We start from the raw sequence: 27,099 nt of genomic DNA, 5'->3' as shown, positions 1-27,099 counted from the left end.
GCTGGTTCTCCCACCTTGTAGATGCTCGGCATGAAACTCAAGTCACCACTGAACCATGCCACCTGCTCTAGTTCTGTTTTCTGAGATAGTTTTTGCTAGGTAGCATCCAGGCTGTCCCAAGACTTGCAACCCTGAAGCACCCTGAGTGTTGGGTTTACAGGGATGCAACACCATATGCAACAGATTACTTCCTAAGTGTGCGCATGCGCACGGGTTCACACACAGGTTCGTGCGCACACGCCCACCTGCCCACCAGAAGTCGGCCTGAGGTGTTACTTAACCAGCTGAGCTATTTACCCAGCTCCATAAACCTTTCCCAGGGTTGAATATTTGTTTATAAGCTATTAACATTGAAACTGCCATAAAATAATAGAAATTCATTTATAAAAAGCGTCAACACAAACACTAATACATTTCTTGAAGGACATGTGTTAAGGGTTTGATTGCTTAAGGGATTTGACTAAAACACACATATATTAAAATACATGTATTAAGATATCACAGTAAAACTTACTACTTTGTAAATTACTATGCTAATAAATTTTTAAAACATCTTGAAAGCATACAGCTTCTTAATATTGACATTTATGGAGTTGTTTTTCTGTTTTTGCAATAGTCTTAATGTAATCTAGTTACCCCTCAAACTCAAAATAGTCTTCCTGCCTCAGCCTCCCAAGAGCTGAGATTTTCCGGCATGAACCTCCAGACAGAGTCTTCGAAATGCTGAACATCAAACCAAGGCCTGTTTTGTTTTCGAAGACAGGATCTCCTTACGATGCATTTGTCCTGGAACTCACTCTGCAGGCCAGGCTGGCCTCAAAGTTAGATCTGCCTGCCTCCTGAGTGCCAAGGTTACAGACGTGCACCACCGTGCACTGAGCCCACGCCTTACGCGCCCAAACCAAACGTCTACCTGAGCTCCATTTCCAGCTCCCAAATCTGATTTTTAGCATCTCCAATTCTAATTTCAAGTGGTCAACTTGTAAAATACATTCGATGGCAAAGAACAGGATCGCTTAAGAGCTCTTGAGCAGTCTGCAACTTTCCGAGGATGTCGTATTGAACAAACGCAACCCACAGGTTCAGAAACGTGGATGTGTGGATCACGCAGGCCACAGAGCTCGGCGGCCTCCTGCCAGGCAGTTCCGAATGGGGAAGTCTGGCTCGTGGGAACTTTTCCTTTATTCTCTTTTGAGGCAGTGTCTTTGTCTTCCAGTGCCCGGGCAAGCATGTAACTGACCTTTCTTTGATGAGCAAGGGCTTCTTCTTTATCATTCAACTGCAAACACAGACGTTAGAAATGGACCGGTTAGTAAGTCACGGGAGAGAAGCAGAAAAGTAAGTCACATGATAGAAGCAGAAAACGAGTATTACATCTCATGAAAATACCTCGACCTAAATGTTAGATTAATAGTATGTTAGAATACTCTTGAGTCAAACGCTGGGGGACTTCAGTTTTAGAAGTGACTGTGTATTCATGGCTGTATATGTGCGTGCTGTGGACTTTGTGTTGGGGTTGGAGAACAACTTGCTGGAGACCAATCTTTCCTTCTACCGGGTGGGTCCTGGAATCGAATTCAAGCAGTCTGGCTTGGCAGCAGGCTCTTTACCTACTGAGCTGTCTCGATAGCTGAATTGTGCTTTCCCTCCCCTCCAAGTTAGGGTTTCTCAGTGTAACGGCCCTGGCTGTTGTGAAATTCAGTTTGTAGACTAGACTGGTTTCAAGCCGCCTCTCCTCTCCTGAGTGTTGGGATTAAAAGCTTGTGCCACCAGTGCCTGGCTTGTGTTGTTTTTTATTTTAAATTTTTTTGTGTGAGTGTGTGTGCCATGGGTGTACAAGCGTCCAGGAAGGGCCAGAAGAGGGTGTGTCAGATCTCCCAAAGCTGTATTTACTGGTGGCTGAGAGCCACGCAGTGCTCTTAGCTAAGGAGGAGCCACACTGAGTCTCTCCAGCCCCAGGACTTTTCTTAAAGGTGGCAGGAAGGTTGGATGGGGGGGGGAGGGGGCAGTAATGAGGAAATTCATCAAGTAAAGTACTCGCCAGGCAAGCTAGGTGCAGAGTCCAATCCTTGGAACTCACATAGAAGTGGAAGGAAAGACCTGACCCACAGAGCCGTCCTCCAGAGTCCCCATGCTGTGGCATGCCCACGCATACTTCATACATACAAGAACAATAAACGTTTCTTTAACAGCTCAACAAGCCCTGTAAATCACCTAGAGACGGGGAAGATTGTGTGTGTAATCCCAGCATGTACTTATTCCTGAAAGAATATTTAAAGCTCTATCTAAGGGGTTGGGGATTTAGCTCAGTGATAGAGCGCTTGCCTAGGAAGCGCAAGGCCCTGGGTTCCCCCAGCTCCGGAAAAAAAAAAAAAAAAAAAAAAAAAAAAAAAAGCTCTATCTAAAATTGTTTTTATGTATTTATATGCAAATAAATATGCCATCACAGTTAAAGTGTGTTTGCTCGAAGTCCTGGAGTCAGTGTGTTAGTTTAGCAGCTATCTGCGGAAGGGCTGTGTTAATAACCTAAGGTCATTGTGACAAAGTGCCTGGAACACGTCAGTGCCCAGAGCTACACATGAATGCAGCAGTTGAACCGGCTGGAATGTCACTGACCCACCCTCCCTCTAGAGGTGGACCTTTAAACCTGCACAGAAAGGGTCTGCATGGATGTGGAAACAGTTGGCAGGGAGATGGTGGAGAATGGTACCCGGTGGAGAAGAGGATTTCAGAGGCAAACACGGCGCAGATTAGCGCGACTGCAGCCCCGTAACAAAAAGCAAGCAGAGGTCTAGTACTAACCAAATCTAACAGCATCTCAAAGACTTCGTCCTGATTGTTTCGGTCTTCAGCGCTCTTGGAACTGTTTTCCAAAGGGAGTATCCCCAGCAGTCTTTGCCCCAAGGTCTTCTTTCTCCTTTGTGCTGGATACCCTAAGGTTCAATGAGAGAATCCAGCTGAGAAAAATACACTCCCTGATTGCGGTAAAAGCAGTACTCTGAGCCCAGGCTAGGTAACTCCTAAGTCCGTCCAGAGGTAATTCTCACAAAAGCACAAGGCCCACTGCTGCAGGTGCATTGTGATGGAGCAGTGTGGATTTCATGCTGCTGGAAGCTCGGTGCTCAGGCCCCATGTAACCACAGTCTTCAGGAGCAGCAGAAATCCAGGTCGACAAGTGAGCTCCCAGTTTAACATGTGCATCACTACCCACGCCGAGCACTGCGCAGCTGACAGAAGAGCGCCTTTGCCTTCTGAGCTACGTTCAGCCCCCAACCCTTGATAATTTTTTTTTTTTTTTTGGTTCTTTTTTTTCGGAGCTGGGGACCGAACCCAGGGCCTTGCGCTTCCTAGGCAAGCGCTCTACCACTGAGCTAAATCCCCAACCCGATAAATTTAAAATAACAACTGAGAGAGAGTTTTAAACTAGCTCAAAACTCAGCAACAGGATCTGACTCAGGAAGACAGGAGTGGTACAGACTCACTGACCCTCCGGATGTCACCGGACGTGGGTAAATGAGTAACTGGTTCTGTTCTGCCCCTGTGATGTTTGTTCAAGCCCCCATTGTGCCCTACAGATAATGTTCCAGCCATTGTGTCCTGCAGAGAGTATTCCAGGAAACTGGGGCTGAAGCCTAACCAGATGTGTATCAGATGCAGATGCTTCGTCAACTCTGACAAACATTTACCCTAAAGGACAGGAATCAAGATCTGTTCTCAGGAGAGTGAGGACTTGACCTTTCCCCTGATTTAAACCCTAGAGTCTTAAGAACAATCCTGTGACTTTGAGAGTTTCCCCTTGTGACATTTTTTTTTTTTTTCCGGAGCTGGGGACCGAACCCAGGGCCTTGCGCTTCCTAGGCAAGCGCTCTACCACTGAGCTAAATCCCCAACCCCCCCCTTGTGACATTTTTGGTATTTCCTTTTGACGTCCCCACATCTCCTGGGGCTTATGACTTCTTCCTTTAAAAAGCCCTTCTCCCAGCCACTCAGGGTCGACACCTCTGTCTCCTGCATGGGATACGTGTCGGCCTGGAGATCTCCATAATAAACCTCGCCTCTGCTTATTGCATCAAGATTGGTCTCTCGTGTGTCTGGGGTCTGAGACTTCCCGAGACTTGAGTGAGGGTCTCCCTTCGGGAATCATTCACAACTACATGAAAAACCTCAATCATATCATTTCCTGTGCTCCACTCCACCTTACAATATCCCAAAGCAACTAAAGCCCCCTCCTCTTGCCACATGCGCCCCAGGTACCATCTTCTGCCATACGCTGCCTGTTGACCCACGTTGCCGCTCTTCTGCACACATCCCCTCGTGCCAGTCGCAGGGCCTGGTCGTTTTTCCTCGTTAATTGCTGCTCAAAAGCGATTCTGAATGCATCTGCTGTTATGTGTGCCTCTTCCTTACTCTTCTGCAGAGTTTCCAACTGAAAGCATCGGGGAGGCACCAAAGATGAGGCTGGGATCAGTTCTGCATTCTAAGCTCTGCGTCCCTCCCCTCCTCCCACAGTTTGTCTGCCTAAATCAGCACCTGCCCATTCTGCCAGCACTCAGGCCTCGAGGCTCTACTCCCCGCCAATCCAGCTCTTGAAACTCATTACCCCCGTTTGGCCCTGTGTCTGTCCTGCCCAAATCCTGGAGGAAGGACACTTTGTAATACCTCCCTACCTGAACCTCAAGAGTCTGATCTATGTGGTTACTTTATGTGCTTTACTTAAGGGGTAGCTAATGTTTGGCAGTCAGCCGTCCTGTGTGGTCTAAAGGCTTTAAATCCCCTATCTTCAAAAAGCTAAAACTGGGGCTGGAGAGATGGCTCAGCGGTTAGGAACACTGACTGTTCTTACAGAGGTTCTGAGTTCATTTCCCAGCAACCACATGGTGGCTCACAACCATCTGTAATGGGATTGGATGCCCTCTTCTGGTGTGTCTGAAGACAGCGACAGTGTACTCACATACATGAAATAAATAAATAAATCTTAAAAAAAAAAAAAAAAGAAAAGAAAGCTACAACTGGCCAGGCATAGTGGTGCATGACATTAATCCCAGCACTGGGGAAGCAGAAGCAGACAGATCTCTAACTAGCCAGAGCTACACAGAGAAACTCTGTCTCAGGAAGCCAAAAGGAAAATAAAGGCAAAACTTTTTAGAATTATGCTAAATCATACATTTGGTTTATAAACATATACATAGTGAAAGTCCAATTATAAGGGCAACTGTCAGTTGATTAAATGCCTGGCCTGTTGACACTAAACATGTCTTTCCTCCATGGTGGTTATCCTGCTAACCCGTGAGGGAACTGAGGCCACTCAGACAGCAACAAATGAATGGTGTTAAGGCGCTACAGTGGGCAGTGCAGTCCAGTGCAGAAAGGCTCCTTGTTCGTGTCCATACCCAGCGCTAACTACCGATTCTAAGTATAAACACACCGTTTACTCCCTGCTGAGTCTATTACTGTGATCTGGGGACCATGTGTAAATGAGGAAGTGTGACTTTAAGCACTGTTAACTACACGGGCAGTCAACGACTTTAGGTGGCTTCAGACTGCAGGCCATGTACCATGCGTACTTTGGAACCACACTAAGGAAATCGGGTGCACGAGTTAATGCTATCACATAAAACCAAGCCTACGTTCCACGGCCGGTGACTAAGATGAAATTCACTACGTCAAATACTGCCATGTGTCCTACTGCTAACAAAGAAACTGAGGCACAGCCTCTGCTGTCACGACGATGTGACACATACCTCATGTCTGAGCTGAAGGACCAGTTTCCGAGTGGATGCTGCCATTTTGGCACAAGAACAGGGGCTCCCTCCAGGACCCTGACACAGGCAGGCTCCAAGGACTGCAAGCTTGAAACCGGAAGGATCACCTGTTACCAAGTGCGTCATGTTGTCTTAGCCACATATAAATAGCCCTCCGCATGCTACTCACGTCTCTGCGCCAAAAAAGCAGAGTGTGTGTGTGTGTGTGTGTGTGGTGTGTGGTGTGGTGTGCGGTGTATGGTGTGTGTATAATATTTTATATTTAATTATAGTAGATACATATTACAAATGATGTGTATGGTATATATTTTTAAAGAAAGGTAAGATGAGGAGTTCATGGTCTGAGTGGAAATGACCACAGGCCAGACATCATTCCTTGCTACAAAGACTTCCAAGAACTCTACCTTCCTTCCTCCTCATTCTCAATACCTTTGATCCTGGCATCCATCCCTAGTAGTTTTGAATGTACAGCCAGAATTTAGCCTAAGCAGATAGTTAATAGTGACACTCACTGTGTGCTTCCGGTGACACACGCACCTCGTAGCCAGCATTCACTGTGTCCCCCTCCCTCCAACAAGACCGCTCAGAATGAAGAGGGAATGTTATTTTACCCCTGGGGAAAGCAACCATCCTACCACTCTTAAAAACAAAAAAGGCGGGGGCTGGAGAGATGGCTCAGCAGTTAAGAGCACCCGACTGCTCTTCCAGAGGTCATGAGTTCAATTCCCAGCAACCACATGGTGGCTCACAACCATCTGTAAAGAGATGCGATGCCCTCTTCTGGTGTATCTGAAGACAGCTACAGTGTACTTACATATAATAAAAAAATAAATCTTAAAAAAAAAAAAACAAAAAAGGCTCTGAATTCATGCTCTACATTTTAAAATATTTCTTGGGTAATGACGGTGGTGAAGTTACTGTAGCCCCACCCCCTCAAAACTTGACTAAGGCTCACAGGAAAGAGACAGGCTCATTCTTGATTGACCATTGTGATTCAAAGAAAAGCAAGAACCTTGTGTTTCGCAATCATTTTAGCAGCTAGGCACACTAATTTTACAGGGGTTGTCTATGTATTTTAAAGTCTCATAAGGAACTTACTATATACAATTATCTAAATCCAGTCTGCCGAGGTATAAATGACTCACCATGTGACAGAAAATGGCAACATGTGTGATGGAGAGCTTGAGCCAGACCGTAAAGGTTCCATGTGTCATTCTCAGATACCTCCTAAGGACACGGGAATGCTCGTTCTTGGTAACAGCTTGGGTTTTTTTCTTCTGGGTCCTCCAGTGAGTGGAAGCCATGCCGCTTATAATTCCCAAAGCCCTTCGTCCCTCACTAGCTAAACTTCCGCACTGTAAGTCACAGACAACACCTCAGCAGATCTTTGTTCTGAACTTGGGTAAGCCACAGGCTCCGGTGACACCGTGGGAAGGTAACTGTATCTACCCAGCCTTAGTCGGATGACACCCCTCTGTAGCCCTTCAGTGAGGAGAATGTGTGTACGTCATTGGAAAGAGCCAGCTGCACCCAGCAGTGAGGCATGGCTCGGGCTCGTGTGCTGAAAATGAGTGGGGTGGAAACAGCCAGCTCATCCCCCAGGGTCCAACAATCGTGTCTCTCAGACATGGTAGAAAGAGAAGGAACCCCTGGCAACCCTGTGGGCCTCATGCACCCTGGTCTGCGTAGCTAAGTGTGTTGCTGTCCCAAAACAAGCAGCAAGGAAAACAGACAGGCCATGTCCCTCCCATTCACCTTTCCTAGGTGCATACGTACCTCGAGACCTGATACCTCTGTAAAGCCACTCTCCTCGTCCGTGTTCTCCTGAGCCACCTTCTGCTGTTTGATATCGAGCATGGCGAGGGCCTCCAAGTACCGTTGATTCAAAACTAGGAAGGGCCACATGCGACAGCGTTAGTTCTGAGGCCAGGACTATACAAAGTTATACCAATGCCACACACTCATTTCTTCTAAGCAGCACATGCATCAGACATCACCCACAAGGTTGGGCTCCATCCAGAAAACCTTCCTGATGAAATAGCAGGTATCATGGGAGAAAGGAAACTTTTATTTTCATGTGTGAGGGTGTCTGATCCTCTGGAACGGGAGTTACAGTCTGTCGTGAGCTGCCATGTGGGTGCTGAGTATTGAACCAGGTCCTCCGTAAGAGCGGCTAGCGCTCTGTGTGAGCCGTCTCTCCAGCTCTGTGACAGCTACTTCTGATGGGGAAGCCTCTTTACTTTGCCACCCAGGCCGGCGGTTAGTTTGCTCTAGGGAAGTTTGCAGAGTTTTGGGTGGGTGGGCGGGTATTTCAAGACAGGGTTTCCCTATGTAGCCCTTACTATCCTAGAATTCCTTTCGTAACCAGGCTGGCCTGGAACTCACAGAGATCCACAGAGATCTGAGTGCTGGGGTTAAAGACAGGCACCACCATCACCACCACCACCACCGGTCAGCGAATTTTTTTTTTTTTAAGTGAACAGGGAAGGTAAACTATTTTGAGTCTTCGAAGGTTGCCCTGGGAATCTTTTTAGAATAAGCACTCTAATACCAATGGGACTGGAAGGGATGAGACCTCACCTGTGAACCAAAACCAGGAGGGTCTAGTTTGTATTCTCATTTGATACTCTAAAGGTGGGCGGAGGGCAAGGGCAGGAACATGTGTGGTGATTGCTAAGGGCAACAGTCCATTGTTTCAGCTCTTCCTCTGTTCAGGCAGCAAGTGACGTTATGGCAGCCGTGCTTAAATCAGTAAATACATCAGCAAGCACTACGTTAATAACTGGTCTTTTCCTATCTCAGACTATGAGGGGACTGGATAGTAAGACCTCCTATACTGTATTCATATCAAATGTGCAAGTTACCCAAACTCAGAGCTGGAGAGATGCTCAGGGGTTAAGCGCACTGACTGCTCTTGCAGAGGTCTTGAGTTCAAGTCCCAGCAACCACATGGTGGCTCACAACCATCTGTAATGAGACCTGATGCCCTTCTGGTGTGTCTGAAGAAAGTGGCAATGTACTCACACATATAAAATAAATAAATCTTTAAAAAAAAGAAAAGTTACCCAAATTCTGTTAGATTTTTTTCTTTTGGAAACTCTTGAGTCAGGTGTAGTAAGTAGCACACAGTTTAATTCCAGCATTCGGAGGCAGACAGGCAGGCAGATCTCTACAGACTGACTTCCAGGGCAGTCAGGGCTACACAGAGAAACCCTGTCTCGGATTAAAAACCAAAAACAAGGGGGCTGGAGAGAGGGCTCAATGGTTAAGAGCACTGACTGCTTTTCCAGAGGTCCTGAGTTCAATTCCCAGCAACCACATGGTGGCTCACAACCATCTGTAATGGGATCTGATGCCCTCTTCTGATGTGTCTGAAGACAGCTACAATGTACCTATGTATAATAAATAAATAAGTCTTTAAAAAAAAATCTGGAAGAAAATTAATGCCACCCTGCCTCTTCTCAGCGCTCATAACATGGTTCATTATACAAGGGGTTTGTAACATGCAGAGTTTACACGTGTGAGTACACATGCATGCATCTGTATATGCAACGAGCACGCACACGCACGCACACACACACACACAGTTTCCTTAGCATCATGGTCTGCCATTCTATTTTGCTTTTTGGGGGGAGGTTCTTACTCTGTAGTCCTGATTGACCTAAAATTCACTGTGGAGCCCAGACATTGCCAAACTCAGGGCAATCCTCTTGCCTCAGCCTCTCAAATGGTGGGCTTAGAGGTTGCACCACTTTCCTAACCCTTTATATTGAAACCGGGTCAAAAGCGATACTAGAAAGAAACTGATTCATAAGCACAGCCTTTACTTTGGAACATCAGAAAATCGTGGAACTATCTGAGATCGTAAGTGCACAGTACATCAACACCGCTGAGTTAAGCACTTTTACTTATTTTAAACTCCCTTTTGTTGTCCTGTTTTTCAAGACAGGGTTTCTCTGTGTAGCCCTGACTGTCCTGGGACTCAGTGTAGACCCAGCTGGCCTCGAACTCACAGAGATCCATCCACCTGCCTCTATCACCCAAGTGCTGAGATTAAAGGTGTGGGCCACCACCATCCTGCTTAAAGATATTCTTATATTTTCTTGAAAATTTCAGACCCGTACATGACGTATTGGATCACATCCACCTCCACCTCCCTCCGCCAGCCCCTCCCAACTGCTGCTGGTCTTGAGACAAGGTCTCCCCATGTAGCCTTTGGCTGATATCAAACTCACTCTGTAGCCCAGGCTGGCCTCAGACTCATAGAGATCCACCTACCTCTGTCCCAGGAATGCTGGAATTAAGGGTGAGCACGGCTGTGGCTGGCCCAACTGTTTATTTTCAAATGATTAAGTTTGTGTTGTATGGGTTTCGCCTCCATAGTCTTATTTAGGAAATAAAAAAGAAAACTCTGAAGCAAATAAAAGTTCTCAAGGATGCATTTCTTTTCTTAAATTTTCCCTAAGTGGTATGACTTCACTTTGTCTGTATTGGCATGAGTGTTTTTGGTACAGTGCACTTTGTATCTGCTGACACAGAGAATCACCGAGATAGAGCACTCACCAGCATTTTCAGACTTGAGTATCTTTACCTCTTCTGTTCTCAACTTCAGAGTCTCTCTGAGGACTGCATTGTCACAGTTCAGCCTGGGGAAAGAGAGCCTGACTAAATAATTAAAATAGTAACACCTCCTCGCCGAGCAAAAGCATCCTAATTTCTGCACTTTATTACATTTTTTTTTTTGTGGGAGGCACAAAAGTACACATGTAGCCAAAGGATTCTTTGTGAGAGTAGGTTCTCTCCTACCACGCGGGCCTTAGAACCCAACTCAGGACGCTGGCCTTGGTGGGCAAGTGTGTTTATCTACTGAGCGATCTCACCTTCCATGCACATGCTTAAAGCTTTTGTAGACTTAGTTGAGAAGGAGGCAGAACCAGCATTCGTATTCATTCACAGTCTCATTCACGTTGACATGGTTTTAATCCAACTTAACCATTTGTATGGGTCCAGGATAGAACCAGTGGAGTAAGCTGGCAGGGATGCGGCTGATGGGAGGGATGCGGCTGATGGGAGGGATGCTGATGATGGGAGGGATGCTGATGATGGGAGGGATGCTGATGGGAGGGATGCTGATGATGGGAGGGAGGGATGCTGATGATGGGAGGGATGATGATGAGGGGAGGGATGATGATGGGTGGGGGGAGGGGGGTGGGAGGGATGCTGATGGGAGGATGCTGATGATGGAGGGATGCTGATGATGGAGGATGCTGATGATGGAGGGATGATGATGGAGGGATGCTGATGATGGGAGGGATGCTGATGGGAGGGATGCTGATGATGGGAGGGATGCTGATGGGAGGGATGCTGATGATGGGAGGGATGCTGATGATGGGAGGGATGCTGATGATGGGAGGGATGCTGATGGGAGGGATGCTGATGATGGGAGGGATGCTGATGATGGGAGGGATGCTGATGATGGAGGGATGCTGATGGGAGGGATGCTGATGATGGAGGATGCTGATGATGGAGGGATGCTGATGATGGAGGGATGCTGATGATGGAGGATGTTGATGATGGAGGGATGCTTGATGGGATGCTGATGATGGAGGGATGCTGATGGGAGGGATGCTGATGAGGGGGGGGATGCTGATGGGAGGGATGCTGATGGGAGGGATGCTGATGATGGGAGGGATGCTGATGATGGGAGGATGCTGATGATGGAGGATGCTGATGGGAGGGATGCTGATGGGAGGATGCTGATGATGGAGGATGCTGATGATGGAGGGATGCTGATGGAGGGATGGAGGGATGCGGCTGATGGGAGGGATGCGGATGATGGGAGGGATGCTGATGATGGGAGGGATGCTGATGATGGGAGGGATGCTGGTGATGGGAGGGATGCTGATGATGGAGGGATGCTGATGATGGGAGGATGGATGGGAGGGATGCTGATGGGAGGATGCTGATGATGGAGGATGCTGATGATGGGAGGGATGCTGATGGGAGGGATGCTGATGATGGGAGGGATGCTGATGGGAGGATGCTGATGATGGGAGGATGCTGATGGGAGGATGCTGATGATGGAGGGATGCTGATGATGGAGGGATGCTGATGATGGAGGATGCTGATGATGGGAGGGATGCTGATGGGAGGGATGCTGATGGGAGGGATGCTGATGATGGGAGGGATGCTGATGATGGGAGGGATGCTGATGATGGGAGGGATGCTGATGGGAGGGATGCTGATGGGAGGGATGCTGATGATGGGAGGGATGCTGATGGGAGGGATGCTGATGATGGGGGGGCTGATGATGGGAGGGATGCTGATGATGGGGAGGGATGCTGATGATGGGAGGGATGCTGATGATGGGAGGGATGCTGATGATGGGAGGGATGCTGATGGGAGGGATGCTGATGGGAGGGGGATGCTGATGATGGGAGGGATGCTGATGATGGGAGGGATGCTGATGATGGGAGGGATGCTGATGATGGGAGGGATGCTGATGATGGGAAGCTATGTGTTGGGGAGGGCATATGAGACATTGCTGTACCTCCTGCTCAGTATTGCTTTAATCCCCTTTTTAAAAAGATTTATTTAGGGGCTGGAGAGATGGTTCAGCGGTTAATAGCACTGACTGCTCTTCCAGAGGTCCTGAGTTCAAATCCCAGCAACCACATGGTGGCTCACAACCATCTGTAATGGGACCCGATGCCCTCTTCTGGTGCATCTGAAGACAGAGACAATGTAATTAATATATAACAAATAAATCTTTTTTTTAAAAAAAAAAGATTTATTTATTTATTTTATATAGCTGTCTTCAGACACACCGGAAGAGGGCATCTGATCCCATTCCAGATGGTTGTGAGCCACCATGTGGTTGCTGGGATTTGAACTCGGGACCTCAAGTCAGTGCTCTTAACTGCTGAGTCATTTCTCCTGCCTGCTCTAATTCTTTAAATAAAATAAAAAGGTAACCCAAAAGTCCTTCACTGAGGGATGGGGCAAGGGAATACACCCATGTTCCTAGCACCATTACTCAAAATGGCAGAAGCAAGCCCAAGTTGGCCATTTAGGATTGAAGGTGTAAACACACACACACACACACACACACACACACACACACACTCACTCACTCACATCAATATCAGAATGTGCCTGGAAGAAACTAGATATCCTGGAAAGAAATCCAGAAACATTTACAACATGGAGGAAGCTTGTAGGACAACTGAAAAGGACAAATACTTTATGATTCTGTAAAACCAGAATCCCAAGGGCTAGAGATATGGCTCAGGTGGAAAGCACACACTGTACATGCAAAGGACTGGCGTTCAGGCCCCAGCACTTGTGAGGCAGAGAGAGTTACATTCCTTGTATGGAACTCTAGCACCAGGGGACCCAGTGCCCTCTTCCAGCCTCTGTCGCCCTCTGCACTCATGTGCACATACCCATTTTTAGATATATATGGGTATAATTAAAAATAATAAAAGTAAAACTTAAAGGCTGCCCCTCAGTTGTAGTGTAACTGTACACCATGCGCAAGGCCCTGCGTTTAATTCTCAGGGCCATAAGTATACAAACCTGTCATATTTTTGGATCCAAGATTCTTCTATATTTTTAAATCTATCCTGATCAAATTCCATTTCCCACTGCAAGGCATTTATTTCCTAGAGAAAGAGAAATATTACCTTCCGATTTTAAAAAAGGGGGCATTTCATGGAAAATTATCAGTATGAGTCATTTAGAAACACTGAAGAGTGAAGTAAGTCACTTAATCATACAACAATTAGAGCAAAAGGCCGCTCAGAAGGGTCTGTGGCATTTGTACACTGAATAGACTTCTTTAGCACTCGGAAACACTCTGCCAAAGCTCACTGAACACAGAAAAGAAATTTTAAACTGTTTGGGTTGAAAATTAGCTGTGCTGCTGGGCAGTGGTGGTGCACACCTTTGATCCCAGCACTCAGGAGGCAGAGGCAGGTGGCTGTGTGAGTTCGAATTCAGCCTGGTCTACAGAGCGAATTCTAGTACAGCCAGGGCTACACAGAGAAACCCTGTGCCAAAAACAAATGAACAAATAAAAACCAAAAGAAGGGGGTTGGGGATTTAGCTCAGCGGTAGAGCGCTTGCCTAGGAAGCGCAAGGCCCTGGGTTCGGTCCCCAGCTCCAAAAAAAAGAACCAAAAAAAAAAAAAAAACACCAAAAGAAGGGGCTGGAGAGATGGCTCAGCGGTTAAGAGCAGTGACTGCTTTTCCAGAGGTCCTGAGTTCAAGTCCCAGCACCCACACCCACGCGGTACCTCAAAATCATCTGTAATTATAATCCCAGGAAATATAACATACTCTGCTGATGTGCAGTTAAACAAAATATCCATATACATAAAACACATAAATAAGTAATCTTTTTAAAAAATCGCTGTACCGAGCCAGATTTCTTTCTTTTTTAAAGAGATTTGTTTATTTTATTTATATGTAGCCATTTTTCAGACACACCAGAAGAGGGCATCAGATCCCATTACAGACGGTTGTGAGCCATCTCTCCAGCCCAAGCCCAGCTTTCTTAGTGCCTACCTCTGCCTGTGTAGAAACCAGAAAGTAAATTTACACTTGGAAGTCTTAGCCCGAATGGCCCTATGAAGGGACCATACAAGAAAGAGATATTGGAGCGGAAGAGAGGGCTCAGATGTTAAGAGCACAGGCTGCTCTTCCAGAGGTCCTAAGTGGTCCTAAATTCAATTCCCAGCCACCACATGGCTTACAACCATCTGTAATGACATCTGGCGCCCTCTTCTGGCCATGAAGGCACAACGCAGTATATATAATAAGTAAGAGAAAAAAAAAGAAAAAAAAAGAGAAGTGCCAAGTTGGTAGACCTTCTCTACCAGAAAAAGGAAGTAAAGAAACCATACTTTACCCATGTGGCAATCTGTTTTAAAATGTAAGCGTCCAAAGGGAAAACCATCAAAGACTCAAGTACTCCTTTGGAGCGTACCGTGAACAACACACCCATTACAGTGGTGAGCCTAAGAAAGTTATATTTAAATATTATCAGACCGACTGTGCCAATGCTAACAGTTGCAAATACCTTCTCCAAAGATCTCTTTTGCTCTATGGTTTTTTGAAGCATTGTCTGTGTGTGGCTTGTGGCTTTGCCAAGCACTGCCTATGAAAAAATAAAAACAGCGTCAGTAAAATTAAGGGTTTTGTTTTATTTCTGTTTTTTGTTTGTTTTGAAGAGATCTACCTGCCTCTGCCTCCCCAATGCTGAGACTAAAGGCGTGTGCCACCGTGGCCCGGCTAAAATTAAGTTTTAAACATTCGAACTCGTACACGGTAACATCTATGCGCATGGGCCCAAATGCACATTTTATTTTTTAAAGATCTATTTTATTTTCAGTATACTTCTGTGTGTCTGCGCGTATGTTCCTGAGAGCCAGGATTACGATGCCACCGACTATTAGGATATGCTAAGTGACGAATTTTCAGAGATATATTCTCACCATGCTTTGAAGGATTTTCAGTGCTTCCTCTTTACCTTCAAGTTGTCTTTGAGATGCTTCGAGTTCCGTCTTTAAAATCTCTACTTCCTGAGGACAGAGATATCGTAAGCTTCAGTGTTTGCAAGGCTCGTAACCCCTGTAACTGACTGGAGCGGCTAGTCCACACTCACCCTTGAGCAAGGCTGTGAGGTCCTACAGATGCTGAAACCACACCGGAACTTACTAGCAAGCTCCAGTTGAAATAAAACCTGTCTCTTGCTTTTTACCCTGGTGGGCACATGCCTACTAATTAGAAAAAGAAAAGTCGGGCTAGAGAGACAGCTCAGTGGTTAAGAGCACTGGCTGTTCTTCAAGAGGTCCTGAGTTCAAATCCCAGTAACCACATGGTGGCTTACAACCATCTGGAATGGGATCTGGTACCCTCTTCTGGTGTGTCTGAAGACAGCTACAGTGTACTTACAAATAAGAAAAAAGAAAAGAGGGGTTGAGGATTTAGCTCAGTGGTAGAGCGCTTGCAAGGCCCTGGGTTCGGTCCCCAGCTCCGAAAAAAAGAAAAGGAAAAAAAAAGAAAAAAGAAAAGAAAAATCTTGGTGTAGTTTTGTTTTTACAAACCGTCTAATGACTTCAAACTTCTTACAGAGGATGACCTTGAACGACTGTCTACCTGCCCCCTCCTCCCAAGTGCTGGGGTAGAAGATGTGCACCACCATACACACACACACACACACACACACACACACACACACACAGAGAGAGAGAGAGAGAGAGAGAGAGAGAGAGAGAGAGAGAGAATCTTTAGACCACAGAAAATAAGCACGTGGCCATCAATACAACTGTACTGACTACTGTGGTTTGTTTTGACACCTGCCCCCTGCTGTGTTCAGTATTGTTGCGGTCTGCCCACTGCCCCAGCATAGCTGTAGCCCTCTTGTTCCATGCCCCCAGCTCTTTCCTATTGTTGCTGTAATACGCCTTCCAGTCACTGACACAGAGAAATAACTTGACTCAGAGCGAGGTCATGATCACATATCCTCTTATGTTCTGTATGAGGTTTGCGAGTCTTAAAAAATTCCACAAAGCTTAACGTAGGACGGATCAGATTGAAGGTCACTATGAACTGTCATGCCTAGAGTGGCTTGAGTCGGAGCGGACTGCCTGCCAGGCAGCTTTTCCTACACCTGCAAAAGAGCTCATTGTGGTTTTTCTTCCTTTGTAAGCTGACAGAGAAAGATGTCTGTGGTCCTGGCTCAGTCCCAGAATTCTGAGCTACAGTTCTAATGGCGCAGTATCAGGCTGTATGTTCAATAAACCATCCCTGTCTAACTGAGATCGGTGTTTGTGATTTGTGGGTGATTCTTGGACCCCCAACAAGTACCATGAACATGAACTTACCTAAAAAGGGAGGCTTAACAGGTAAGTAAAAAAAAAAACCCAAACCAAATGAAACCAAAAATACTTCCTCCTTTAGGCAATAGATTAAGTCTATCTAGGCCAAGACCACTCCTTCCAAGCCTTTCCAAGGTGAATCGGCTGAAGAACACCACTTGCATTGTGGAAATGCAGCATTTACAGAGAAACATGCCCGAGTGACGCTTGCTTTCCACGTGTTTACCTACTGTGATACTTAGTTTAAGGATATAATCCAGTTGCAATGATACTGTATCAGATTAAGGTGGGCCCCAATCCAACCGCAAGTGAGCCTGTGGAATAGGTGGCACCTTGGACTTGGACGCAGAGAAGTAGGGGGCAGAGGAGGGGGTGGTAAGACAGGACTGGGGACAAAGCCCTGCAATGAGAGGCTGAGGCCGAGACTAGATGCTACGGCCTAGGCCTAGGAACGCCATGGGCTATGGCAGCCTTCAGAGGCAGCAGGCATTCTAAAACCTTGATTTCAGACTTCTTCCCTCCAAGGCTTAGAGACAGCAAGTTTATGTTCACGCCTCCGCCTGTGATATTTGCTTCAGTAGTTCCAGTTATCTAACCTTAGAAAGCAGGGGTCCGGTTTCCCAGAAAGGTGGCAGGCCGCTCAACTGCCACACCCATAGGGGCGGGGCTCAGGAGGGGAATCCTCAGATCACCTGGGTTACCGACCCTCAAACTGTCAATCAGGCCGTGAATGACCCTGCTGTCTCTTCCCCCTCTGTACCGAGCAAATGAGAAGCTCCGCTGTGGCCTTGCAGCACCTCCTTCCCCCTCATATTACAGGATAAGTCACGATCCTACCGAGTGCCTGCTCTCTCTGCATGGAGTGTCCCTTTGCATGGAGGCTAGCCCAGGCTAGCTCATATGGTGTGGAGCATCCCTAAGCCCCTGAAAACTTAGGACCTGCATGAAAACTTAGGACTTGCACACTCTCTACGTTACCTGGGATCGAAGGCTCTCTCCCTTCAAGGCACATCACATCATGAACATGGCCTCTCTTTTCTAGTAATTCTCTGGTCTTCTGACTTCAAGGGCATTACATCAAGACGGTATTTTCCAGCCCCACATAGAGGAAAAGCTTAAGGAATTAACCAATTTTCCCAGTGGTTCAGAGGGATAGACAGGGTTGGAGAAGCCGGACGGGAAGTGGTGGGTTAGCCTGAAGGGTCGAGCATGCTTCATCAGAGGGCTTTTCTAGAGACAAAGACAGAGTGCGTGGGGGGTATGGGGGGAGCCAGCAAGATGGCTCAGCGGGGTAAGGAGCTTGCCTCCAAGTCTGACCACCTAAATTCAATCCCTGGTACCCAGAGGATGGAATGAAAGAACTAACTCCAACAAGTTGTTCCCTGATGTCCACATGTGTGCCGGGGCAATATATACACAAACGAGGAAGAGAGAGAAACACACGCGTGCATGGCATACAGAGAGGGGGGGGGGGGAGGAGGGCGGGGGCGAATACAAAATAGAGGAGGCCTGCTCTAAAGAATGAACTGAAGAGATGAAGGGAAGGAGGGGTCTGTTGGAAGAGGCAGGGACAGCGCTCCCTCAGTATCACGAGGACGTACCTCTAAAGCTTCACGAAGACACCGCCTTAATTGCTCATCCGACAATTCTGAATTAGAATCTGTTGGAGGAAAAAAACGAATACTTTCTTTAGCTAAAACCAGTTATTTAGCTCGGCACGATGCCATGCTCCTTAAATCCTGACACTTGGGAGGCAGGGGCAGGGGGATCTCTGTGAGTTTGACGCCAGCCTGGTCTACATAGTAAATTCCAGGGCAGCCAAGGCTATGTAGAGAGACCCTGTCTCAAATGTGCCCCCTCCCCACCCCGGCAAAGTACAGGGCATTTGTTTACAAAGTACGAAATATTTCGTCCCTAAATTGCAGAGTGAAAAAAATTATTATAACTAATGATAAAAATACAAACCCTTAAATATCCACAAATTAAAAGATAAGTGGGTTTGAAAACACAGCTTCTTAAAAAAAAACCATGATACGAAATGTATGCTAATGAATGGACTAGTTAACTCGCAAATGTGTAGGAAAACATGAACGTTTAAGTCAAATAAGTGGATTTTGGAAGTTAGCTTAAGCTTAATCGATGTGGTAATAATAATAGCTAGGAGCTAAACTTTAACTTCTTTCCAAGAACAGTGCCCAGCCGGATGTCTTCTGTCACGTTAACTGCACAATTTATCCATTATTATTTCCAGAACCTCGACCTGCACCTGACTCCTAGTGGACCCAGGAACTGTTGACTGGGGTGGGGGTGGGGCGGGGCATAAAACTCCGTCAGGAAAAAGGGAACCATGCTACCCGCAAATGATGTTAGAGCAGACTAGCTACTGTGCCTTGCGATGCCTCAGTACTGGGAAATAAAACATGAGTGACTTTTGAACTCCACAAATTCTTTCACGGGAATCAGAGGTGGGCCAGTGAGGTGGCTCAGCAAGTAAAGGTGACCGCCACCAAGCCCCAAGGACTTGAGGTTCTACCCGGGGGACCCACATGGTAGAGGGTAAGAATTGGGGAGGGAAGGCAGAAAGCCCAGTGGTCTTACCAGCGCTGCTCTGTCGTCTGTAGCTGGATGCTCTACACCCGCGAGCGCAGGTATCCTGAACGCCCTTGCTCCTGGAATACTGGAAAACGGTTTCGCTTCTTTCTTCCCCCTTTCTTGGAAACGGAGGAGGGCTTGGGTTCTTTCCATCTGACCTTTTCTTAGATGTCGTCGAACACGGAACTTCATAAATACCACCCGGTTTCCTTCTGAGGCCATAACCTAGGTCACCTTCGGTCATGTCATCCTCTGCTTCCCAGATGTCCTCTGCCTCGCTCGATGACCTCGACACTCTGCTCATTAGCCAAACGCTGTCCTGGTTATAACCGAAAACAGGCCAAGTGTAGTTAGGGAAAACAGTGGTTAAAAAGCAGTCAGCAAAAGGAAGAAGCTGGAGGCGAAGGAAGAAAAGGAAGAAGGGGAAGTGAAAGGGGGAGGATGGAGAGATGGCTCAGCGGTTAAGAGCACTGACTGCTCTTCCAGAGGTCCTGAGTTCAATTCCCAGCGACCACATGGTGGCTCACAACCATCTGCCATGGGATCTGATGCCTTCTTCTGGTGTGCATGAAGACAGCTACAGTGTACTCATATTAATTAATTAGTTAATTAAAAACAGCAGATGCATCAATGCATCTTCTGGGTGCCCCCCCCTCACAAAAGAAATGAAAACATTTATGTCAGAGCGATGCCTAAGCGCGCCCGCACTCTTTGCTATGCTCACTGTCAGTAACTTAAAATGAACACACAGAATGGATATATTCAGTGTTAAAGAAAAAAAAGACAGGGGCGGAAGAGATGGCTCAGCAGTTAGGCGCACTGGCTGCCTGCAGAGCACCAGAGTTCAATTCCCAGCACCCACACCAGGTGGCTCACAATGGCTCATAACTCCAGCTGCAGAGATCCCATACCCTCTTGTGTCCTCCAAGGGCATCTGCACACAAGTGATGTACATGCAGACAAATAAGCCACAGTGCACACACACACACACACACACACACACACACACACACACACACACACAGAGAGAGAGAGAGAGAGAGAGAGAGAGAGAGAGAGAGAGAAACGCAAATAAATGTTACAATTAAAACAAGACAAAAACCGAACACACAAATGCCCCTTGCAATATCCAACTCTTCCTTCGGGGTGAATTGTAGAGGTTAGGAAGGCTTGAAGTACAGAACCCTAGCGATCAGGGAAGGGTAGAGCAGTCAGTCCACTGAGGTGACAGACACTTCAAATGCAAGCTTATAGAGGGAACAGTAAGTCTGAGAGGGGTACAGCATTCGGACGAGTGCGAACGAGCCTTCGCCTGACCACACTGCTACAGGAAGACTCTGCCTCCTGCCTTTGTCCATTACCGCAGGGTTAAAGGCACCCTGGGCTCCGTGTGGCTGGCATACAGTAAATCGGTGAGGAAGGCATCCCTCTCAATTCCCTCCTCGTCTTTCTTTCTTAAATTACACTGTCACATGAGTAAAAACCAAAGCCTGTGCAATGGCCAAGGGCCCAGCTTTCCGTCCATCTCTACCCATCACCCAAGGCTCGCTGCAGCTCTTATGTGGACAGGACATTGGCACCCAGAGCTCTGGGCTTTTCCTCCCCTGTGTATTTGGACACCTGGTTCCTCAGCCTCTTTGGGTCATTCCCTCAGTGCCTGTCATCTCAGTGGCCTCTCTTGGGTTACTGTCTATATCGCAGGCTTGGAAGCAGTATTCCTGTGTCGCATGCATGTGGCCCCAGGTTCTAGTCCCAGAACTGCAAAATAAATCAATAAGGTTGCAAGCCGCGGAAGGACACACCAATGGAGGCACAGGCTTGTAACTTCAGCGCTTAGGAGACAGAGGCAGGAAGAAGCCAGCCAGTTCACACTCAGCCTGGGCTACACAGGAGAGCTTGCCTTATAACGTAATACATAAAAAAAAAAAAAAAATAACATAAAATAGTCGGGGAGTGGGATGGAACCCAGAGATCTTCCTGCCTGTGCCTCCTGAATTCTGGGATAGAGGGAAAGCACCACCATGTCCCGCGTCTGCTCCTGTCCTTTATCTCTTTCCTCGATGTTTATAACTTTGTAACATAGCCCTTCATAGTTTACTCACGTCTCACATTATGCCACCAATCCGTTTGATAAAGCGGGAGAGGTGAGTGAAGCACAAGGTGGCTCGGGCCTCCTCATGCGACTCCTCACAGTGTGTATGTGTTAGGCTAGGTCAGTCACCTGCACATTCTCCTGTCACAGACGAAACCGGCCGAAACCGGCTCCAAACACCCTCACACAGAATGGACGTGACAATAAGTATTCCTGTCTGGCCCACCACAGTACTCTAGAACTTAACTCCGTTTCTAAATCACAGCTGTTGCTCAATAAAGATTTGTTTACTAAACAAACAAAAAGAAGGAGAGAACACACAAATATAAAACACTTGCCTCTAGGACAAGGGCACACAACGGTCGTGGTTCCGTAGTAGGCACCACAGGACTTGCCCTCTTTCCCAGGAGAAAAGCATCCTAGAGAATGCGCCTTCCCTGAACCCATGCAGTCCCCAGACCATGGGGGTCACTTACTTGGTCACAGGGAGCAACTGCTGTATGGACAGGACACTCAGACACTCAACCTCCTCCCTTTAGGATGGAGTGCAGGGATCTCAGGCTTTCAACACTGGGCATTTCAAAACAGTGGCTTTGCTGCAACTGTGTAGAAATGTTTTACCTGTTATTTTTTTTTTTTTAAACTGAGTTAAAAAAAAATCTAGTGCCAAGCTTCAACTCAATGAGAATAAAATAAATAAATGTATAAAAATACAATCACAGTATCAATCCATAGGCAGATGAGACTGAAAATTAAGTATCCCGCTGCTTAAGCAGATGCTTACTGGGATTTTCAAAGAAACTGAACCAGTCTTGGGCTTTTTGCTGAGATAACTCTCTTATTTTCCACCTTTAAAACCATACACTGGCAGTGGCGGAACACACGTTTAACCCCAGCACTTCTGAGGCAGAGGCAGGTGGATCTCTGAGTTCAAAGCCAGCCTGGTCTAGAGAGCAAGTTCCAGGACGACTAGGGCTGCACGGAGAAACACTGTCTCAAGAAACAAAGAAAGAAACAAATGAAACAGATACCATATAAATCTCATGTATGAAGATTTTCTGTTGTTTTTAGCTTCCTAATACTCTATAATTCAATATTACTTGTCAGGGATTGCAAATTGAAACCATGTTAAATTTCATCGGAGACTCCTGATGATCCCACGTGCAGCCAAGGCCATGAGGCAATTCAGACTCATGCACTGTGAGTGGGAGAATAAAACCATATAATTCTATGGAAAATGGCCCAATGACTTCTTTTTCTGGCTTTTCTTTTTTATTGGATTTTTTAAATTTACATTTCAAATGTTATCCCCTTTCCCCCACCCAACTACCCACCCCTTCCTGCCTCCCCACCTGACATCCCCCTATACTGGGAGGGTGCAGCCTTGGCAGGACCAAGAGCTTCTCCTCCCATTGGTGCCCAACAAGGCCATCCTCTGCTACATATGCAGCTGGAGTCCTGGGTCTGTCCATGTAGTCTTTGGATGATGTTTTAGTCCCTGGGAGCTCTGGTTGGTTGGCACTGTTGTTCTCATGGACTTGCAAGCCCCTTCAGCTCTTCAATCCTTTCTCTAACTCCTCCAATGGGGACCCCGTTCTCAGTTCTATGGTTGGCTGTGAGCATCTGCCTCTGTATCTGTCAGGCTCTGGCAGAGTCTCTCAGGAGACAGCTATATCAGGCTCCTGTCAGCATGCACTTCTTGGGCAAGACAGGGTTTCTCAGTGTAGCCCTGGCTATTCTGGAACTTGCTCTGTAGACCAGGCTGGCCTCAAACTCACAGACTTGGTGGTATATATGACCAGGCACTCAAGAGGCTGAAGAGGTTGAGACCAACCTGGGCAATATAGTAAGGTCCCCCCCTCCCCAGAAAAGGAAGAATTTGTATACCAGTCTATCTACTTATTGAGTGAGATTACAACATATAAATTAAAAAAAAAATTTTAGAATATTAAACTTGTATTTCTGTATCAGCAAATTGCAAAGTATATTCCATGGACCATTTCTCCACTTTTTTTATTTCTAGAAATAAATAAACTTTTTTTATTTCTAGAAATAAAAGGGTTCCTTTGATTTTGTTGAGAAATGTTTTCCTATTCCAAGCATACATGACTTGCCTAAATACCACAGGTCAGTATAGCCAGTCACTAGAAATCATACCGGTCCTTGTCTGGTCCTCTGGACACTCGCGGAAGGGCAAGTATGAATAGGCTGTCAGCAATCTTCCTATTTTTCACTAAAATATCTGAAAAATAGTGACCTGCTAATTGCTGACTCCAAGATCTAGCCCTATCCCCAAAGCCTCTGTAAGTCTGTAGGAGCCATGACATTTTAACTTCCCACTTCCGGTCCCTGGAATACCAGGGCTTCTCAACCAAGCAACAAACCAGCCCCTGCTCTTTTGCCAGGAGGAGCGCCTCCCTGCCTTCCAGGGCTCCTTCTCTTCCTCTGGTTCCTCCTGGCCAGGCTGCCTTCCACAAACACACATTTCCAGCTGGACATTCTGTCTGTAATTCAAACACAACTGAAACCAAGTTCATTATTTTCCCCATCCCTCAATCCAGGAGTCTTCCGGAGTTCTGTTTTCTCAAATTCATCGTCTGTGTTCCTAAGCCATCGAGTGAAAAACTTTGGAATCAATTTCCCCTCTTTTTCTCTTTGAAACCTCACATGCCTTCAATCCCCTCACTCTTCAAGTCTCACAAATATCTCCCCAAGTCATAGAATTTCTAATAGCTTCTTCTGGCCTAAACCAGTAAAGCTACACACGGTGCTGAGTCGATACCTTTTAAACAGATCTAAGGATGTCCCCTCTCTTGTCCTAAGACATTCCATGGCTCCCATTAGTTCAAGGAGTATGTCTCACTTGCTCACATCTAACAGATTCTCCAAGATATTTGTGGTAGAGAATTAGGAGAGGACAAATTCCAACAGGAAAGACTTAGGCAGCAGGATCTACCCCCACCAGCCTGACAACTTTGCTTTAGCAAACAAATTGATCAAACAGCTACCTACTTCCTGTCCGGCTTGGGGGCGGAAAACCAACATAAAGCCTCCTTCGTGAATCATGACCTGCTTCTCTTTGCTGTGGGCTGTATATGCTAACTTTTAACTTTAGAAGAATTTTAGATTTACAGGACGTTGCAAAGACTTAGACCCATACGTCCTTCACTTAAATTCCTCAAAAGTTAGCATCAGGGTACATTTATCAAAAATTGGGAGGAAAACACCGGTGCAGGTTAAACTAAACCGCACACTTCCGTGGATTTCCTGTTTTTTTTTTTTTTTTTTTCTCGAGGGCTTTTGTTCGTTCCTTTTTGTTTCAGGACACTGAAACCAGGATATTGCATAGTATTTAATGCCTTACAGCTTTATGGCTCAAAATGACTAGCTAAATAATAGCGAGAGAGAGACAGAGTTTTTGAAATCGGTATTCTCCGGTGTCAGACGAGGCCATTAATGGCTGGCTCTACCTTGGGGAGGGAAGGAGCTCGTTTGCTTATCTGACCACCACAGTCACTTTCCACTCCTGAGCAACCCGACTCTTGACCCTTCCCACCGCGGGTTCCCGGGGTCCTAACCTGAGGCTGGCACTCTATTCATCTCCCACCAAGGATCGAACCTTCCACCGCGCAGCCCGCGCGCTCCTTCAGTGGCTCACCCCGCTCCGCCACGCGTCCTTGGGCCGCTTGACTGCAGGACCACCGCGGGGGACCCGAAAGGGCCTCCAGGTCCCGGAGGGTCAGCGGCGCGCCAGCTCTCTCCTGTGCCCAGTTCCGTGCCTCCGTGCAACCGGATGTTAGCCGCCCTCCTCCAACTTCAGCTCCAAAGCCGGATGGACAACCGATGTAGAAATAAAAGCCTGAGATTTAGGGCAGACTAGGGCAAGGTGAGCGTCAACATACGGAAAATTAAAGAGCCCCAACCTCGGGACTTCAGGAACCCCCTAAGAGAAGAATGCGGCCGAGGCGAGGTTCCCGGGAGTGGTAGATCCTGGAACACAGACTTTCAGTATTAGAAAGCCCAGTTAGAAACCCCGAGGGCACCCTGGGCCAGAGGGAGTGCTGAAGGCGGGGCACGAGAGAATGCCTAGAGAGCGCGGGTGGCAAGACACTGTTCATCTCCTATCACAGGTACTCCCTCGCTCTGACCCATCCGCCATAATGGGTCAAGTTCATTGCCTTGCAGAAACGGTTGTGAACTAATTCTCTGTCCAGTTCTTCAGTGCCAGCACATTGAAGGCTTTGTTGTTGTCAAACACTTTGCCAGGCTTAAAGATTACTCTGGTAGAAAGTAACAAACTTCACAATTCTTCTCCAGAGCCCGTTTGTATTGTCCTCAGTTACTTAGACATGAGGGAAATCCGTCTTGGGGGACCTACGGCCTCTGCCATGATCTGTGTAGAGTCTTTCTCATAAACCCCGTGCAATCACCTAGCGCCTGTACCTGATTATTCTACACCTGTATTGAAACTAGTGAACTACTTCTAGGGGTAGCTGGGTGAATTTAGAGCTCATTAAAAAGCAAACGTGTTTAAGACTGCCCAGCATAGTAGTTTATGTTATCACTCATGTGTTTGTGATAGTAAAAACCTGCAAACATGTTCACCAGAAAATTGGTTAACTCAAAACTAAGAAATCGGGCTGGAGAGATGGTTCAGTGGTTAAGAGCACTCACTGCTTTTCCACCTCCTGAGTTCAAATCCCAGCAACCACATGGTGGCTCACAACCATCTGTAATGAGATCTGATGCCCTCTTCTGGTGTGTCTGAAGAGAGTGACAATGTACTTATATATAATAAATAAATCTTAAAGAAAAAAACACAAAATACTAAGAAATCAGGAGTCCTAGAACATAGGGGACAGGGAGGAAAGAGGACAGCCGGTGTGAACTGCTAGCCTTCTTTAACATGTGCACACGTGTACTTTCATGCATCCGTTCTACAAATACGCCACACACACAACTCTTTGAACACATGTGAGCTTCATCTGTTCATCATATGCAGTGCCCTTGGGATGCTTTGGACGAGAAAGGCTCCTATAAGCTCCTATCTTCGAATGCTTAGTCCCTGGTTGGTGGAACTACTAGGTTTGGGAATGATTGGGAGGTGTGACATTGTTGGAGGAGGTGGACTTTCAAAAGCCCAAACCAAGACCAGTATCTCTCTTCAGCTCGTGGTGGATCTTAGTAAGCTCTTAGCTGCTGCTCCAGCGTTGTACCCCCACCGTGACGGTAATGGACTCTGGAAACGGTAAGCGAGCCTCCAACTGGATGCTTTCTTTGATAGTTGCTTTGGTCACAATGTCTCCTCACAGCAATGCAAGAGTGGCTAAGCCAGGCTTTGTACATCTAAACATTTGCCATCACTGAGACACATCTCTCGACTGTACATTTAAGTCACCAAAATTTAAATCAGATTTTCTTTTCTTCCGTGACAGGATTTCTCTATCCTGGCTGCCCTGGGACTTGTTTTGTACACCAGGCTGGCCTCAAATTCAGAGACTCATCTGCATCTGCCCCCTAGTGCTAGGATTAAAGGCATCTGCCAACAATGCTGGGCTATTAAATCTGAATTTTAAGATGGTAAAAATTTATCTGAAAAATAAAATTGAGAAGTCTGTATTTTCTGAGATAATACAGTCCTCACATAAATTAAAATACACAATATGTGTATGCACACGGAGGTCAGAGGACAACCTTGGAGACTGTTACTCAGGCACCTTACATCTTATTTTTAAAATAATAAGACATTTAAAGATAAGACATAAAATATT

At 46.6% G+C, this 27,099-nt stretch overlaps 1 protein-coding gene across 3 annotated transcripts; it reads right to left on the bottom strand.

Annotated features, from left to right (window-relative positions):
- Positions 1–362: 362 nt before the first annotated feature.
- Positions 363–25,462, bottom strand: Ccdc125 (coiled-coil domain containing 125). 3 transcript variants are annotated; one of them, XM_032898738.1, is made up of 12 exons: positions 24,907–25,462; positions 19,243–19,555; positions 18,246–18,304; positions 15,259–15,345; positions 14,844–14,921; positions 13,341–13,426; positions 10,326–10,408; positions 7,539–7,651; positions 5,742–5,849; positions 4,255–4,426; positions 2,803–2,933; positions 363–1,279 (listed from the first exon to the last, which is right to left on the bottom strand). In XM_032898738.1, exons 2-12 carry the CDS (start codon positions 19,538–19,540, stop codon positions 968–970), a joined length of 1,527 nt encoding a protein of 508 aa, XP_032754629.1. In that variant the 5' UTR covers positions 19,541–19,555; positions 24,907–25,462; the 3' UTR covers positions 363–967. The 3 variants fall into 3 exon arrangements, with proteins under 3 accessions (XP_032754629.1, XP_032754630.1, XP_032754631.1); XM_032898739.1 differs by having other exon boundaries at positions 24,987–25,193; XM_032898740.1 differs by lacking the exon at positions 24,907–25,462 and adding an exon at positions 21,805–21,936.
- Positions 25,463–27,099: the final 1,637 nt, after the last annotated feature.

The sequence above is a fragment of the Rattus rattus genome, chromosome 3, assembly GCF_011064425.1.
Source record: "Rattus rattus isolate New Zealand chromosome 3, Rrattus_CSIRO_v1, whole genome shotgun sequence".
Taxonomy (NCBI): domain Eukaryota; kingdom Metazoa; phylum Chordata; class Mammalia; order Rodentia; family Muridae; genus Rattus; species Rattus rattus.
The sequence above is the reverse complement of the archived record's forward strand: the minus strand, read 5'-3'. Positions and strand labels throughout refer to the sequence as shown.

Excerpts from the sequence above, each read along its gene's own strand:
- Ccdc125 (XM_032898738.1), bottom strand. The coding sequence starts at position 19,540 with ATGAGCAGAGTGTCGAGGTCATCGAGCGAGGCAGAGGACATCTGGGAA. Across the intron at positions 15,346-18,245 it reads GTCTTCGTGAAGCTTTAGAG|GAAGTAGAGATTTTAAAGAC; the intron begins GTACGTCCTCGT and ends CTCTGTCCTCAG. Across the intron at positions 13,427-14,843 it reads AAAAGAGATCTTTGGAGAAG|GAAATAAATGCCTTGCAGTG; the intron begins GTATTTGCAACT and ends CTCTTTCTCTAG.